Here is an 18,229-nt window from a genome sequence, read left to right as displayed (position 1 = left end):
TGACAATGACAAAGTTATATATATACTTAACCCATCAACACCAACACAAGTGAATAAACTAGGATCCTTTATAAAAAAAGTCAATGGAACTGAGGACAGGGGACCCTTTAATATTTACCTGAATTTGTGTATATATATTGAGTTACTTAGTTATTGTCTTTATTTGTTTTTGTTGTTGTTATATGTCACAAACTGTAAAGTTTATATGGCAATAAAACTTTGAATTGAATTGAAAATTATAATATCTATGACGTAATATATACTGTACATGTCTCATGTTTGATGCTTATAGATACTTTCATAATTGTTAATTGTAAATGCTCACAGTGGGACCTTGATCGAAATATTAAAATATTTCATTTGATTTTTCATTTGTATCATTGTCCTTTTTCTTAGTTTATTTTGTTACCTATTCGGAAATTGGACTCTGACTTCTTTTTAACTTGGTTTTACTATGAGTAATGCTGTGTGTTTGTTTTCTTCTACATTGGCTAGAGGTAGGGAGTAGGGTTGAGATCTCACAAAGCATGTTAACCATGTCGAATTTTGCGCCTGTCCCAATTGCAAGTCAGGAGACTTGCCTTTGTTAGTCTAGGATGTTTTTTTTTTTTTATTTTAGTTCATTCATATGTTCAACATTTTTGTTTTTTAGTATAACGTCCATTTTCACTGAACTATACGCATATGTTTTAGGGAACCAGATGAAGTCCGCCACCGGGCGCGGGATCTTCTTGCTGTGTTGAAGACCTATCGGTTGATTTCGGCTGTTGTTTTAATCTTTGGCGGGGTTTTTGTGTCTCGGACACATTCCCCTTTTCCATTCTCAGTTTAACGAAATATTGTGCAACAACACAGTATTGCACAATAGCAAGAAATCTTTAATTGAAAATAAATACAAATCTTTTAAACCCATTTCAATAGGGATTTATGCAAAGTCTTCTTTAATTTTTGGGGGTTTTAACCTTGCATTACTATTTGGATATTGGATACCGTTTTCAAATTGGTCTACATTGAGGTCCAAAGGGTTCAAACTGACGAAACTGTTTGATTTCATAAAAATAACTGAATGATTGCAGCTCTTGAGGAATTGTTTTAAATAAGTCCATTTGAAGGTTTGAAGGGTTCAAAATTAAACTTTGTTTGATTTCAACTAAAATAAAATTTGGGTTTTTTATTTATATGCTGAATCTATTAAACCATGTTGTTAGATTTTGGATATCAGATATATCAGACCATACTCAGGAAAATTAAATTACCCATTTCCAAATTTTACAATCTTTGACCATATTTATTTTGTTTCAGAAACCTATATCATGTCTATTATTTTTTTTATCACAATGCAAATTTAGACCGCATCTAGCTAGAATAATTTGTCGAAACTAGTCCCAACTGTCCAGTTTTTTACCTCTACGGTTTAATTTTTGAATAACAATGATACACTCAAAGATTGACCATGCTCTTATTGTTGGATTCGATGGATTCACCGTTCTTGATTTGATAGACACGATATAATAAAATTCTTTTTGGGAAGTGTGATATCATTGACTTGCCAAGAAGACGCTGAACTATCCACAATACTGGAAAGCTTTATATTAACTCTTCCAATGTTATTGGGCTTTCTTATCGTATAGTCTGGTTGGGCGTGGATGTTAGCAGCACTCTGAATTCTAAAAGTAATAAAACCGTTTCATACCGTTTATATAATTCATTTATTGAAGGCCCCGAATGAAAAAAATATCAAACAATCCAAATGACAAAACCCAACATCCTGGCCTGATCAACGTACAGCAAATAAGACAGACAGCAACCAATGCCAACCACTTAAATGACAGGCATATATGAGGAATGTGTTGGCGTTCAACATGTTGGAAGCTGCTCAATCACCAGTATAATGTTAACATGGTACAGTGGTGAAATAACTCAAAATACGAAAAGAAGAGACTCTCCAGAGCTTTAAACCCGCACCTGTGTTTTGTTTGTTTTTTTTTTTTTTTTTGCTTTTCAATATATATTAATGAGTGGCTTAATAATGTCATTTAATGATTTTTTTATGGATAAAAAATTCGGATACAATTCACAATTTAAACTAGATTCCTAAAGGAACATTCATTTAAAGTTAAGAAGTATTAGGCACATTAGTTTTAGAGGAGAAGATTTTTTGATATTAGCAAACTTGATGAACAAATTGTGTAAAGTTGTCTTTAAAGGGCAATGACTTCTTCAAGGGTCAAATGACAATTTTGGTCAGATAAAGTTTTTCGTACATCTTACTTTGCTGAACATAATTGCTGTTTTCAGTTTATTTATTTCTTCATCAATATTAACAAAAAAATAAAATTTCCTTAAAACTACCAATTTAATGGCAGCAACCCAACAATGGATTGTTCGATTCGTCTGAAAATTTCAAGGGTGATAGATCTTCACCAATTGAACATTCAAACCACATGTCGGATTTGCTCAAAAAGCTTTAATTTTTGAGATATAAGCCAAAAACTGCATTTGACCCCAATGTTCTATTTTCGCCATGGCAGCCATGTTTATCGATGGATTAAAACTGCGGATACAATTTATAAACCAATATACCTTAAGGAATATTTAGTTAAAGTTTGAAGGTATTTGCAGTAGTTTCAGATGAGAAGATTTTTTAAATAGTGTATGACGACAGACGACGACAGGTGATGGCATAAGCATAAGCTAAAAAAATGTAAAAATCAGTTGGAAAGCCTTTGACTTATCAGATACAAAGCCCAAATTAATAAAATAAAAAATAACGAATCGGATGTTAGATCTACACTGCTATATGCTTAATAGACAGAATCAACAGCATCATTTTACTATATGCTTTTTTTACGAATATGATGGAATTCAGAAAAAAAAACCAATTGAAACTGCGAGCTACTGCTCACCGATGATACCCCGCAGCAAGTGGATAATTTTAATAGTGTAAAAATATGCAAGCGTTCAGTGAACAGGAAGTTGTTGAGTGATGAATCTGAAAACGCATCACACGGTATAGTTGACTTGTGTAAACCCTGAAACCAAATTTCAGAAATCCTTGTATTGTAGTTCCTGAGAGAAATGGGATGAAAATTTCAACTTGGCTATCATGTGTAAACTCATATAAGTGTTCGGAAAGTTGTCCAGTGATGAATCTGAAAACGCATCACACAGTAAAGCAGACTTATATAAACCCTGAAACCAAATTTCAGAAATCCTTGTATTTTAGTTACTGAGAAAACTGTGACGATAAATATTCATGGGACGGATGGACTGATGGACACATGGATGGACTGACGGACGGACGGACGAATGGATGGAGGAATGGATGGACAGACAGAGGTAAAACAGTACACACCCCTTTTTCAAAGCGGGGTATAAAAATTCTCAAGGCTTTAAATTAAATGACACATTAGAATTATATAATAACATTAGAATACTTATTTTATTTGATGGAAACAATATTATTATCACAAAAAAAGATTTATAATACACTCTGTATGGTACTCATTCTTATAATTAGAAAATAGTAATAGCAAATAAGACAATTACACATATATAGATCTCGAATCTGCATTACTATTGTAAATAGACATTTCTACAAAACAGACTTTACTATGGTGCTATCCACAAAATCCAATGACAACAATATATTGACACAATAATGGATACACGAACCGGTTCGCAGCTGTTGGTATCTTACTATGGTGCAACCCAATAGATACCAAGTGTTACCAATGCCGACAATATTGTAATAACAATGGATAAACGAACTGGATCGCCGCTGTTGGTATCTGTTTGTAGTCTGAAAACTTTTGGCATATTCTTATAAAACTGTACATCAATCGAACGGTTTGTTACTTTAATAAAGTCTTTGTCATTTTCAATGTTTACAAGGACTGAAAACAATCAAAGTAATTAATTATAATTGACCATACTTGTGTACTACTGTACTATAAACTATTTGATTGTTAAAGTTTAAGATGAAATTCAATTTTGCCATGTACATGTATTTGATTATACTTGGTTCATTTTCATAAAAATAATCAATTTTGTTTGTAACCCGGATTTGGTTTTTTCTCAATCGAATCATGAATTTCAAACAGCGGTATACTACTGTTGTCTCAAGCCTGTAGCTCTGGCTGCTGGAAGATTTTAGAAATTTTATGCAAATCGTTTTCAGTGTTTTATTATATTGACGACAATGCAATAAAACGTAATATGCGAAAATATTATCTTTTTACCAGATATTATATTTACAGAGAAGATGTCTAAATCGAATGTATTCAAAAGTCTATGGTACATGTAGTACTGTAAACCTGTTTCGTTTTCCTGTGCAGAGGTTACTTGCCCGGAGCTTTCAATGAAAAACATTAATTTACTAGTATCGCAAGCCATGCTAATCTTGCTCTTATTTGATATAACATTATACCTGTACCGTCCGTATATACATTTACTGGGAACGTCTTTGTCAAATTTCCATCGGAGATTTTGTTTGTAATGAATATCAAAACCTAGAAACAACCATAAAAGAAAACATACAATATACAATATTAAAATTTGTCATTTGCAATATAAATTAATTATGGAACGACCATATAATTTCAAAAAGTAGAGCGGGAGAGGAAGGCATGTTTTTCCCTTAAAAAAATACTAGTATTCTGATCCCCAAATTCATAAAAAAAAAAGTAATATGGTCAAGCAGATGATCAAAAAAAAATTATTTACTTTTCTACATTGGCTAGAGGTATAGGGGGAGGGTTGATATCTCATAAACATGTTTAACCCCGCCGCATTTTTGCGACTGTCCCAAGTCAGGAGCCTTTGGCCTTTGTTAGTCTTGTATCATTTTAATTTTATTTAGTTTCTTGTGTACAATTTGGAGTTTAGTATGGCGTTCATTATCACTGAACTAGTATATATTTGTTTAAGAGCCAGCTGAAGGACGCCTCAGGGTGCGGGAAGTTCTCACTACATTGAAGACCTGTTGGTGACCTTCTACTGTTGTTTTTTCTATGGTCGGGTTTTTTGTCTCTTTGACACATTCCCTATTTCCATTCTCAATTATATTCTGAATCCAGATTTCCCCCATATATCTGATAATGTGAAATTAAAAAAAAAAATCATAGCGTCAAAAAACAGAAAAACAATATTTTCGTGCTTTGCGGGAAAAAAAATTGTGACTCATGACGATATAACACTTGAAGTTCAATAGTGTTCCCTTACAACAACAACTAAAAATAAACAGGGTGGAAGTTTGTCTTGTGTTATTCTAAGTTGATTCTCCTTATTTGATCTGTTTATGTTTCCTGAAAATATTCTTGTAAACTTTGGCTATATTCTTCGCCATTTCACAATTTTAATATTTAGTGTCTGTTAAGTCTAAGAATTTATCTTCTCTAATTCTTTCGTATTAAGCAGATATTTTTTTTTTTATATATTTTTGGCATTTCATGTTTTATTACTAAAATGTAAAATGTTCTTAGAAAATGACATTACAATGTAGGCCGAATGTTGTTAATTTAGCGATTTCAATACCTGGTGTTTATCCCCACGAGATAATATAAAATAATCATCAGATGCATACACCTCTGTCTGTTGGTCTGAGGAAAAATCCAAATCAGATCTTCTTCTAAAGTGTGACAGTTGCGAAATAAACTGTAACAAAAAAACAAAAAAAAGAATAAGAAAGATTCCATTTTCAACCAAGAGTAAAATGAACACTCGATCTAGTAGCAATACAATCGTACATAGAAGTCACCAGGAAAATCAGTAATAAGCGACCAATTGGAGTGACTTTTCTTTTCATACTGATGACTTAATGAGACACATACAAAGTCAGTAACCTTGTCAGTGGTTGTCTATTGCTATTTTAGAAAGTTTTTCGGCTTTTTGAGGAATCTGATGGTCTCTCTATTCAAACATAATTTGTTCAAGACTCGATGGAACTTATATGATGTAGAGCTTGACGAGTTCTTCTGTTTACTACTGTATGTTGATTTATATACTGACATATACATTTAATTATTAATTAACTAAACTGTTATTGGACTTAGTATGATGAAAACTGCCTATGCAATATAAGGTGCCAACTCGGCCAATACAGAATAACTCAGCCAATATAGATTTTTTCAGAATTCTGATCATCGGCCAGCTGTATTGGCTTTCGGCTTCGCTTTCGGTCAATACAGCAATCCTTGGACCAACTACAAGGCCAATACAGCAATCCTTGGACCAATTACAAGGCCAATACAGCAATCCTTGGACCAATTACAAGGCCAATACAGCAATCCTTGGACCAATTACAAGGCCAATACAACAATCCTTGGACCAATTACAAGGCCAATACAACAATCCTTGGACAAATTACAAGGCCAATACAACAATCCTTGGACCAATAACAAGGCCAGTACAACAATCCTTTGACCAATTACAAGGCCAATACAGCAATTCTTGGACCAATTACAAGGCCAATATAGCAATCCTTGGACCAATTACAAGGTCTATACAACAATCCTTGGACCAATTACAAGGCCAATACAGCAATCATTGGACCAATCACAAGGCCAATACAACAATCCTTGGACCAATTACAAGGCCAATACAACAATCATTGGACCAATAACAAGGCCAATACAGAAATCCTTGGACCAATAACAAGGCCAATACAGCAATCCTTGGACCAATTACAAGGCCAATACAACAATTCTTGGACCAAATACAAGGCCAATACAACAATCCTTGGACCAATTACAAGGCCAATACAACAATCCTTGGACCAATTACAAGACCAATACAACAATCCTTGGACCAATTACAAGGCCAATACAACAATCCTTGGACCAATAACAAGGCCAATACAGAAATCCTTGGACCAATAACAAGGCCAATACAACAATCCTTGGACCAATTACAAGGCCAATACAACAATCCTTGGACCAATTACAGGGCCAATACAGCAATCCTTGGACCAATTACAAGGCCGACCAATAACAAAGCCAATACAGCAATCCTTGGACCAATCACAAGGCCAATACAGCAATCCTTGGACCAATTACAAGGCCAATACAGCAATCCTTGGACCAATTACAAGGCCAATAAAGCAATTCTTGGACCAATTATAAGGCCAATACAGCAATCCTTGGACCAATTACAAGGCCTATACAGCAATCCTTGGACCAAGTACAAGGCCAATACTGCAATCCTTGGACCAATAACAAGGCCAATACAACAATCCTTGGACCAATTACAAGGCCAATACAGCAATCCTTGGACCAATTACAAGGCCAATACAACAATCCTTGGACCAATTACAAGGCCAATACAGCAATCCTAGGACAAATTACAATGCCAATACAACAATCCTTGGACTAATTACAAGGCCAATACAGCAATCCTTGGACCAATAATAAGGCCAATACAGCAATCCTTAAACCAATAACAAGGCCAATACAACAATCCTTGGACCAATTACAAGGCCAATACAGCAATCATTGGACCAATTACAAGGTCAATACAACAATCCTTGGACCCATAACAAGTCCAATACAGCAATCCTTGGACCAATTACAAGGCCAATACAGCAATCCTTGGACCAATAACAAGGCCAATACAACCATCCATGGACCAATAACAAGGCCAATACAACAATCCTTTGACCAATTACAAGGCCAATACAGAAATACTCATGTAATAATATCATAGTTGTGGGTTGATGTCTCATTGATATATAACATATACATGTATACCTTATATAACGTTGACGTTTGGTTGTAATGGGGCCATAAAGCTTCTCTATTTTCTGGATCGTTTCCACCATTGAAAGCTTGCTCTGTACCATAATAAATTATAGGAATACCCTAAGAAAACATTTGAACGAATAATAAATAAAAGTATCGATCGTAAATATTTTATTAAAGGTATTCTTTTACTAAATAATTGAGTATGTCCTCTCGCTGAGACCACGAGTACACATATATAATTTACATTTTACCATAGTAAACTTTCAATCTAACATGAGCAAAATTCTGGTAACACATCGATATGGCACATACAACTCGTTGTTGATACAATATTGTTAAGCATGCATTGCCTATCACGAATTTCATGTTCTATTTCAAACTAAGTGGCTATTAATTTTTACGTTTTATTCACTGGCATTTTTCTCGAGAATCACAAGGCAGAAAAATGACTGCTTGCTTTAAAAATTTATGACATTTTTTTTTTATGAAGTTGTAACATATATGCCAAATGTTAACTTTAACATCCTCCCCTATTGCAGTTTTCTTTGTTGCGTTTTTTTAATGTTTGTCTTTTCGTCGATGTTCGTATTTTGCCATGGCTTTATCAGTTTGTTTTTGACTTACGGTTTTTAATATCCCTTCAGTGATTGATTGATTGATTGATTGATTGATTGATTGATTGATTGATTGATGATAGTTTGATGCCGCATCAGCACCAATCTCAATCTCCGGCGCAGAGATCACATATATCCGTTCCGTTCAATACTTTGTAACACTACACTCAAGGTGGCACGGTAGTATTTCCTGGCCCATAAGGGATAATGATCCTTTTTAGAATTTTCACCACTTTCTAACACTGCAAAAAATTCTACATTCACAGTTAACTGAAGTACTTTCATTTTACTATTCAACAAGAGGCTGTCACAACGACAGCAAACCGGATTTATTTACATTAATTTGTGTCCTGGCAATATCAGATGATATCATTACTGATGAATGGTGAAAGTGAAAATCATCAATATCAAATTTGACCTCTATTTTGTCATCAGTATCAACATTTTGAAATAATAATATTTGAAAAGCTTAGATTGAATGGTTCATGTGTAAATGCAACAACGTGAATGGAAACGCCATTTTACGATCTTTCAAGAACCATAACTCCTGAACAGTAAAAGTCAAAATCGTCATTATGGAACTTGACCTCTATTTTGTCATCAGTAACAACATATTAAAATTTCAAAAGCTTTGGTTGAATGGTTCATGAGAAAATGCACGGACACGACGGGAAACACCGTTTTTCAATCTTTCAAGAACCATAACTCCTGAACGGTAAAAGTCAAAATCGTCATTATTAAACTTGACCTCCATTCTGTCATCAGTAACAACATATTAAAATTTGGGAAGCTTTGGTAGAACATTTCATGAGTAAATGCACGGACACGACTGGAAACTCCATTTTTCAATCTTTCAAGAACCATAACTCCTGAACGGTAAAAGTCAAAATCGTCATTATTAAACTTGACCTCCATTCTGTCATCAGTAACAACATATTAAAATTTGGGAAGCTTTGGTAGAACAGTTCATGAGTAAATGCACGGACACGACTGAAAACTCCATTTTTCAATCTTTCAAGAACCATAACTCCTGAACGGTAAAAGTCAAAATCGCAATTATTGAACTTGACCTCCGTATAGTTGTCAGTAATAACATATTAAAATTTTAAAAGCTTTGGTTGAACGGTTCATGAGTTAATGCACGGACAACATTTGATTACCGCCTTTCAAGAACCATAACTCCTGAACGGTAAAAGTCAAAATCGTCATTATTGAACTTGACCTTCGTATAGTTGTCAGTAATAACATATTAAAATTTTAAAAGCTTTGGTTGAACGGTTCATGAGTTAATGCACGGACAACATTTGATTGCCGCCCGCCCGCCCGACCGCCCGGCCGCCCGCCGTACATCCCCATATCAATAACCGACATTTTTGTCACAAAAATCCGGTTAAAAATGAATTTGAATATGTATCATGACCGTTTACTTGTTTTGCTATTTTTAAAAACCTAAGGCCACTAGTACTTTTAGGTCTTTTATGGTGCAGTGAATACAAAATTAAAAAAAAATCTCAAAAATTCGTTTTCATCTGTATGTAAAATTATTTCATATTTTTCTACACCTGATTCATCCCTCAGTTTGGTAAAGTATGTTCAGTTGATACTGTATTTTTTGTCCAATCTCACTGTTTAGATACATTAACACAAAAGAGCAACCTAAATTCTGGAATGCAAATACTACCGTGCCACCTCAATATTAATTGCAGTATGCAAAGCATGTTTGGAACGGATATGAACTCTGCGCAGGAGATTGCACCAATCTACCTTTGGTATCTTTCGCTTCTTTTATACATTCTATATGTGTACAACAGTATTACCTTTATATCATTTGCTGATATGGCCGTAATTTATATACATAGTATGAATCTTAAAGAGGTGTGTCATTGCAAACCGTTATTACCTGTGACAATAAGACATATGCCAAGTTATTCATTAACATCGTTATATTTGATGATATACTGAGAAATCTTTGAACGTCATGGTTATCGATAAAATTTCCTAGAACTGTTATATCTTCGAATTTCATTATCTGAAAGTACAACAAAGATTCACATTTCAAACAATATACCATTTAGACACAGCAACCCAGCGACAAACATACACAAAATTAATTTAGAGGTCTTTGACAACAAACAGGAATACACTTTGTCAAGCCCTAAATTGCCTCTAGTATAAATGCACATATCTCTTTTGATTTTGGAGTTGAATGTTGTTTTCTTAATTTGATTGTGGCACAGAGGTGTGGACCAAAGCACATTTTGCAAATATGAAAAATTTGCGCACGATCGACCATTTTACAACCATATAAAATTATGAAAAGAAGCAATAATTTCTTAAACTTACAAGTCACGTCAATGAAATTTTATTAGTATATCAAACTTTTCTTTAGTTTATCTATGCATTCTTTTAAAATGGTCATGGATAGCACTGATCGTTCTGGGTAGCTTTACCTCTTGGTCAACTGTCGTTGTTAGAGTTTTCATTGACTGGTTCCCTGTAAACACCCTTTTCATCGTATAGTAGAGAGGGTAGTTGAGAATAGAGTTTAACGGACCCTGGTACTCAGCTGTGTATGTTATGTTACCACTGCTGGCCTCCCCAAGGCAGAAAACTCCAGCAGCTACCTGGAATTCTGACCAGAAGTCTTTTGCCACCTAAAATTAAAACAAACAGTAACATTATAGCCAATACTGATAGCTAGCTAAAATGTTATCATACGTTTTATTCACTCCTTCATCGGGAGATAACGTTAGTTCTGACTGAGTAATATCTAACTATAAGTTTGTTTCACTTCTCCATCAGGACAATAACATTGTGTTAGTTTTGACTGAGAACAATGAACTGGTGTTTCACTCATTATCCATCGAGAGAATTCGTTAGTTCGGATAGAGTATATGTTTGTTTCAATCCTTCTTAATCGGGAGATTGCAATAAAACTGACCGAGAAAAATGAAATTGACGTTTGCATATAAACGTTTAATATCGTTTTTTCATTGTTCATCTTTTTTTTCAACATTTGAATTTTTTTTATTTCTTGTAAGAATATATAATATAACTAAATGTAATAAGAATTAAGAGCCTGGTTTGTAAATGCGAAAAACATGCGGAATTGTAAGAAAACTTAAAGACAATGATACGACAAAAACTACATAGAAAACTAAAGATTGATCAACAAAAACCCGACAAAAAACTGATAGTGATATCACTTGCTCTCGAAGGGAGGGCAGATCCTGCTTCGCTAATGGCAACAGTCATGTCTTCCCAATTAACTTTCTTCTTCCATATTTATTCATCCTTATCACAGCTGCCTTATCTGTACCTTGTATTGGTGAATCAACTCTACCATTAAAGTAAGCTTTTAAAAGAAATTGCTCATCTGCTTGATATTGTTGTTAGGTTCTGTATACGTACCAATTTGTACCTTATTTGAAAGCTGTGCCTGATTTAACCTTATGTTGTGTGTCTATCTGTTTAACTATGCCTATATACTCATTTTATCTGTGAGTCTACATATTTGACTGCGACTGGATCAACCTTACGTACCTCTGTGACTGTGTCTATTCTGTAACCATCGATTCCATATTTCTTTGTAAACTCGCTTATCCAATTAAGCAAGGTAGATCTGACATATTGGTTTGACTGATTTAGGTCGGGAAGCTTGGCGAGTCGACATAATTCAACCTACAATAATAACACGTAGTCTATTGATGTTTATGTCATAACTTAAACGTCAAGAAATAAAACGGACAAACATGAGAATGATAACAATCGGAAAAACGGGAGTTTGTATTCTGCCACTATCTCTCATGTGTAGGTTTTTCATCTTTCGACCCTTATACTGTACTTTAAACTCACGTGCAGCTGTCTCTTATATTGTTTATTCTTTTCACGGGTAGCTTTCACATCTCCTTCTCTGATACTGTCCCTTCCTCTCATGTGCAGCTATCAATATCATGTCTCTCATATTGTTCATCCCTCTCACGTGTATCTATTTAGTCTACTGTTTTTCATGCTTGTTCCACTTTATTTTGTCATATCACTATTCCTTACGTACCTCAGTTTGGTTTTTCCAGTTCATTATTTCGCAGAGACTGTGATAATCCTCAGATCTATTAAATGGACTGAATCCTGTAAAATTCACCAGCTGTTGTTTGTCACAATCAACGTTCCAACAACAACCATCAGTATATCCCATGTGGTTAGCCACCCTTAAAACAAAAGGCGAATTGATCATTATTTAGGTGGTTAGCCACCCATGAATCAAAAGTTAATAATCATTATTTAGGTGGTTAACCACCCTTAAAACGCATGTGTAAATGGTCATTATATATGTGCTTAGTCACCCTTTAAACACATGTGTTAATAGTCATTATCTATGTGGTTAGCCACCCTTAAATGCAATGTGTAAGTTGTCATTATCTGTGTGGTAAGCAACGGTGAAATGTGTAAGTTGTCATTTTCTATGTGGTTAGCCACCCTTGAATAAAATGTGTAAATATTCTTTAGCTATATAGTTAGCCACCTTTAAAACAAATGTGTAAATAGTCATTATCTATGTGGTTTGCCACCCTTAAATCGAATGTGTAAGTTGTCATTATCTATGTGGTTAGCCACCTTTAAATCAAATGTGTAAGTTGTCATCATCTATGTGGTTAGCCACCCTCAAGTTAGCCACCCTTAAAACAAATGTGTAAATGATCATTATATATGTGGTTTGCCACCCTTAAATCAAATGTGTAAGTTGTCATTATCTATGTGGTTAGCCACCCTTAAATCAAATGTGTAAGTTGTCATTATCTATGTGGTTAGCCACCCTTTCAATCAAATGTGTAAGTTGTCATTATCTATGTGGTTAGCCACCCTTAAGTTAGCCACCCTTAAAGCAAATGTGTAAATGGTCTTTATCTATGTGGTTAGCCACCCTTAAATCAATTGCATATGTTATCATTATATACATTTATATGTGGTTAGCCACCCTTAAAACAAATGTGTAAGTTGTCATTATCTAAGTGGCAAGCCTCTTAATTCAAATGCGTAAATGGTCATTATGTAGGTATTTATTCACCATTAATTCAAAACGTACATGTGAGTGGTCATTATATAGGCGTTTAGTCATCCTTCAATACACTGAGTTAAAATGAAGTGGTAGTAACCAATTATAGGCCACCGTACGTCATTGAGGAGGAAAGGACGATAACTCTGTCTGTATGGGAGATTGACGTCATTAAACAAGGAAAACAATTGATATTGTATAGTTGGCTGTAAAATGACTTTTGTAAAACAACAATAATGTTAGTTAACCTATAAAACAATATTTAAAGATTACATTACATAGTATCTAAATGATAACCTTTAAGAAAAAGGGTATGCGAAGGATCGTAGAATGTGTCTAAATCTATGGGCTTTATGAACAACACTAACTTTAAAATAAAGACGGAATATGATTTTCGTAAGAAGAATTCTACAGGTATGGTCATACTTTCTAACCAAATCTATGAAAGAATTTGGTAAAGGTTTTTTAATTTTGCATATGGAAATTAAATGCTTTTAATATATCATAACTAATGTTGAATTTGAAAGCTAAAACCAACTACAGACAAAGGCATAGCGAGCAAGTTGTGAAATATACCACCGTCAGCGAGGGAAAAAGAAATATATATCTATCAAACATACATTGTATATTTGTGTTATTGAAAAGGCTTGGCGCATGAATATATTTTTTGGTTAACGCAAAAATATGAACTCCACGAAATGTCTTATATGATAAAAAATAAACTACAAAAACTCTTATTATCATTCAAACAAAGGTTTTTGTATTTATTATTTAATTTAAAGAGTTAATTTGCAGTGAAAATAAATTTTGTTAACGTCGATGTCATTATTGCGACATCTTGTTTTCATTGGTTACGAAAAGAAGTTCGGCCAACGTCGTCTATCGAAAAATAAACAACGTCAAGATTAACTACCGGTAGTCGTCTCGACCAATCATATCAACGTATTCCCTAATAGGCAAATCCTAAAAGAATTATTAGAAAATAAACTCACACATCAACCATAACCCATATATCTCTTTTATGGCATTCAGACAACAGATATTTAAAATCTTCCTCTGTTCCAAAATGTTCGTTGAAGTTGTATATATCCTTAGCCCAGTAACCATGGTAACCCTTTGGTGTATTTACAACAATAGGAGATATCCATATTGCGTTGGCGCCTGCGCAAGTAATAAATGTACAATATTCAATCAATGTTTTGCTCTATAAACAGAGATAGTTCGAAACAGTGATGTGAAAAAGTCATTTGAACAGAGATGTATGTAGTTTGACAAGGCAATGATTCCTGAAATCAAAGAGATATTTCGATATGGCAATGTACGATCTGAAATCAGGGATATCAATGCAAGTTCTCTCAACAGATATAATTCGTTTGGCAATGTAAAGCCTTAAATCTATCATAACAATTAAGTCTTCTCAACAGATAAAGTTCGATATGGCAATGTAAAGATTGATTGATTGATTGTTGGTTGCTTAACGTGGCAAATGGCAAATATTTCATGCATATTCAGGACGAGAACAGGTTCACAATAAATACAATAGGTAGGTCTTGTCATAATAGAGGCCATTTTGGATGAAGGTCGGGAAATTTGGACTGCCACTGGAAAATAAGGGCAAATTGGATAGGAACAGAAATTTGGCCTTGCAACAGGCCACCTACGGGCCCTCAGAGAGTTGTTACAAAGGTTCTTAACGTGCAAAGAGCATGGAACTCTCTTTACACGAGACATCGGATTTAACGTCCCCATTCTGACCGGACGTCACTGCGAACTTAATACATCCCGCACAGCCAAACGGACGCCCCACTTCGGCAAGCGTTTTACTGCCGGTCGGGAGAAGACCCCAGTCACCCTTGGGAACGCAATGTAAAGAAGGAAATCAGTGATTTAAAGAAATCTGAACTGATATCGTTCGATTGGGTAAGGTGAAGTAAAAAAATCAACGATTTCAATTCATCTAAACAGAGGTAATTAGATAGGGTCATGTAAAGCCGTAAATCAGAGGTATCAAGTCAACTGAACAGAGATAGTTCGATTGGTAATGTAAATCCGTAAATCAAGGATTTTAATAAGGTTCAACGCACCATTTTTTTCTTATAATGTCCTGTACCAAGTCAGGAAAATTGCAGCTGTTGTCTTATAGTTCGTGTCTATATATGTTGCAATATCGTTTGTTTTTTGTTGCACTTTCACTTATAATTGATGTGTTTCCATCAGTTTTTGTTTGTAACCCGGATTTATTTCTTTTAATCGATTTATGACTTTCGAACAGTGGGATACTACTGATCCTACTGTTGCCTTTATTTAAGACATCTGAAGACAATAACAATCAAAACCAAGGAGTAAACAAAGACTCACAAAACCAAAGGACATTCATATCATCAGTTATAAATAACAACACGAACTCCACTAAAAACCGGGAATGAAATCAGGTGCTCCGGAAGGGTCAGCATTTCCTGTACCGTATACAGAGACAGCTCGATTGGTAATGTAAACCCGTAAATCACGGATTTTAACTCATCTGAACAGAGTCGTTATCTAATATCAACGTCAATTTAAAGACTTGAGAAGTGTATTGTATTTAGAACTTACCAAGGCCAGATATGTAGTCTAATTTTCCCACTATCCCTCGGAATGTCCCTCCACAATAACTTCGAAGATCAGTACACGTGGTTGGTTCACCTTCCGCTGCAAACCTATCAGTTAATATCTGAAAAAGTATGTGACAAGTTGACCAAAAGGAAAGAAAATCGAAAGACGTAAAAACATAGATAGACACTAAAGAAAAACACATGGACAAGATAGCATATGACATAGTACAGACACAAATTATAATGTGGTAGTGTCTCGCCAGTTATATATACTCCAATACTGTCATAATCTACCTGGAACATGATCCTTCTTTATGCTCTGGACAAACTCTTTATAATCCACTTACCCGATACAAAGTCAAATACAAAAAAAAAACAACCTCGAATGGATAGCAACTGGCATATGCCTGACTCGTTACAGGTAATTTTTTGTGTAGAAAATGGTGGATTAAATTTGGTTTTAAAGCTAACTAAACCTTTCACTTGTATGAGAGTCGCCGGTAAACTATCCCGACTTCCTTGATTTTGAGTAATTCATAGCAAAATTTAAGCGCCTACCTGGTAAATTATTCTTGATTTCCATTCCTCTTGAGATTTTAAGTGACTCAAGGACGGATATAATATAATTACACATACAATGAATACTGTCTTCATGATGTAAGCACTACACATTCTTCAGTTGTGAATAACTATCTTCACAAACATTGTGTACAGTAAACTTTTGTGTACATCACTAACACATGTTTACATGTTCTAAAAATAAGTTAAACTTTTTGAGAAAACAAAATCCTTATAGGAAACATATAAAAGGTTATAAAATTCTGATACTTGATGTCAAGATTTAAATATATAAACGTTTGCACCAAATGGGATCAATGGAAAGGTGTAGTTCAAATCGAACAGTGCTGACATCCACAGCTGAATGGGTAACTAGTTTCGTTTGGAATTGATAAACACGCAGTATGTATTGTAAAAATAGAAAATTTGCGTGACATTTTAAATTTAATAATTATACATGTTTTTTTATGCCCCGGAACTAATAGCAATATATTGTTTTACCCCTGTCCGTCTGTCCGTCCGACCATTATGGGTAAATAGTTTATTATTCCAGATAACTCCTCCTACAATTTGGATGCCATGTGTTTCCTCTTTCAGAAGAAAAGCTTGCGATATCAAACATGTTTAAAACACTGATGATACAAAATCTGTGTAACTGGTTATGCCATTAAATTCTTCCTTTCTATTCGAAATTTTAACCAAGTATAAAAATGCCGTAGACGCGCGGGCATTTCAAAAATTTATTTCCGTCATAAACGCTGAAAATCAAATTAAAAGATCAAATGGCACTGGGACGTTTCAACATAAACTTACCGGGTAGAAATTATAAAAGTACTCTTCATGACCTGACTATGTGAAATCTACTCAGAAGTAAAGAGTGAATGCTGGCACGATTTCACATCAGCAGTTTCTTGTGCTATACACACTGACTCTTCGTCGATAAAAAGTAACCATGAACTCTTATATTAGTATATACAAGTATTATACAATATAATAGCCTGTCCTGAAGATGGGACGGCATGCACTATAAGACATATGCTCTTCAACTTTGTACTTGTTTGGCTTTATAACTATTTTGATCTGAGCGTCACTAATGAGTCTTATGTAGACGAAATGCGCGTCCTGGTACCTTTGACAACTAATAATAACCCTAACCCGGAAACTAGAGCGTTCCTTACGAACATCACCTTTTACTTTCGACTCGGACACCAACATTCCCGCCAAACGTTTAAAGGAGTAGGTCCGGTAAGGGCCGATTTTTGCCTCAAATTTCAGGTTCATCTAACGAAAGATTTTTGACACTTTTTAAACACTTAAGTGTCTATTTCAATTGATTCAATTAGTTTATGTGAAAGATTTTAACTGATTTAGTCATTAAAAACGCTCCGATTCAAGCTCAAATATGAAAAATCTATCAATTATGCCAAAAAACGTCACTTTTCAGATGGTTTTTGTCAAAAATGAAAGTGGCCGCATACGTGTTCATCCCCAACCTTTATATATGTTATGTATTATCATCAAATACAACTTACATTTGAATATTATGAATGAACACGAATGCGGCCACTTTCATTTAAGACGGAAACCGTCTAAAATTTAACTAAAATGCTAAAATTGTGAAGATTTCAGTAATTTAGCATGACTTAATGATGCTAGTACCCGATATATGGGCAT

At 34.5% G+C, this 18,229-nt stretch overlaps 1 protein-coding gene across 1 annotated transcript; it reads right to left on the bottom strand.

Annotated features, from left to right (window-relative positions):
• Positions 1-3,423: 3,423 nt before the first annotated feature.
• LOC143076349 (uncharacterized) lies at positions 3,424-17,387 on the bottom strand. Its single transcript, XM_076252074.1, has 11 exons — positions 17,369-17,387; positions 15,999-16,116; positions 14,399-14,567; positions 12,408-12,561; positions 11,897-12,034; positions 10,804-11,007; positions 10,254-10,382; positions 7,746-7,856; positions 5,536-5,655; positions 4,430-4,511; positions 3,424-3,896 (listed from the first exon to the last, which is right to left on the bottom strand). Exons 3-11 carry the CDS (start codon positions 14,407-14,409, stop codon positions 3,700-3,702), a joined length of 1,146 nt encoding a protein of 381 aa, XP_076108189.1. The 5' UTR covers positions 14,410-14,567; positions 15,999-16,116; positions 17,369-17,387; the 3' UTR covers positions 3,424-3,699.
• Positions 17,388-18,229: the final 842 nt, after the last annotated feature.

This window comes from Mytilus galloprovincialis, chromosome 5 (genome assembly GCF_965363235.1).
Source record: "Mytilus galloprovincialis chromosome 5, xbMytGall1.hap1.1, whole genome shotgun sequence".
In the NCBI taxonomy this organism is placed as follows: Eukaryota; Metazoa; Mollusca; class Bivalvia; order Mytilida; family Mytilidae; genus Mytilus; species Mytilus galloprovincialis.
The sequence above is the reverse complement of the archived record's forward strand: the minus strand, read 5'-3'. Positions and strand labels throughout refer to the sequence as shown.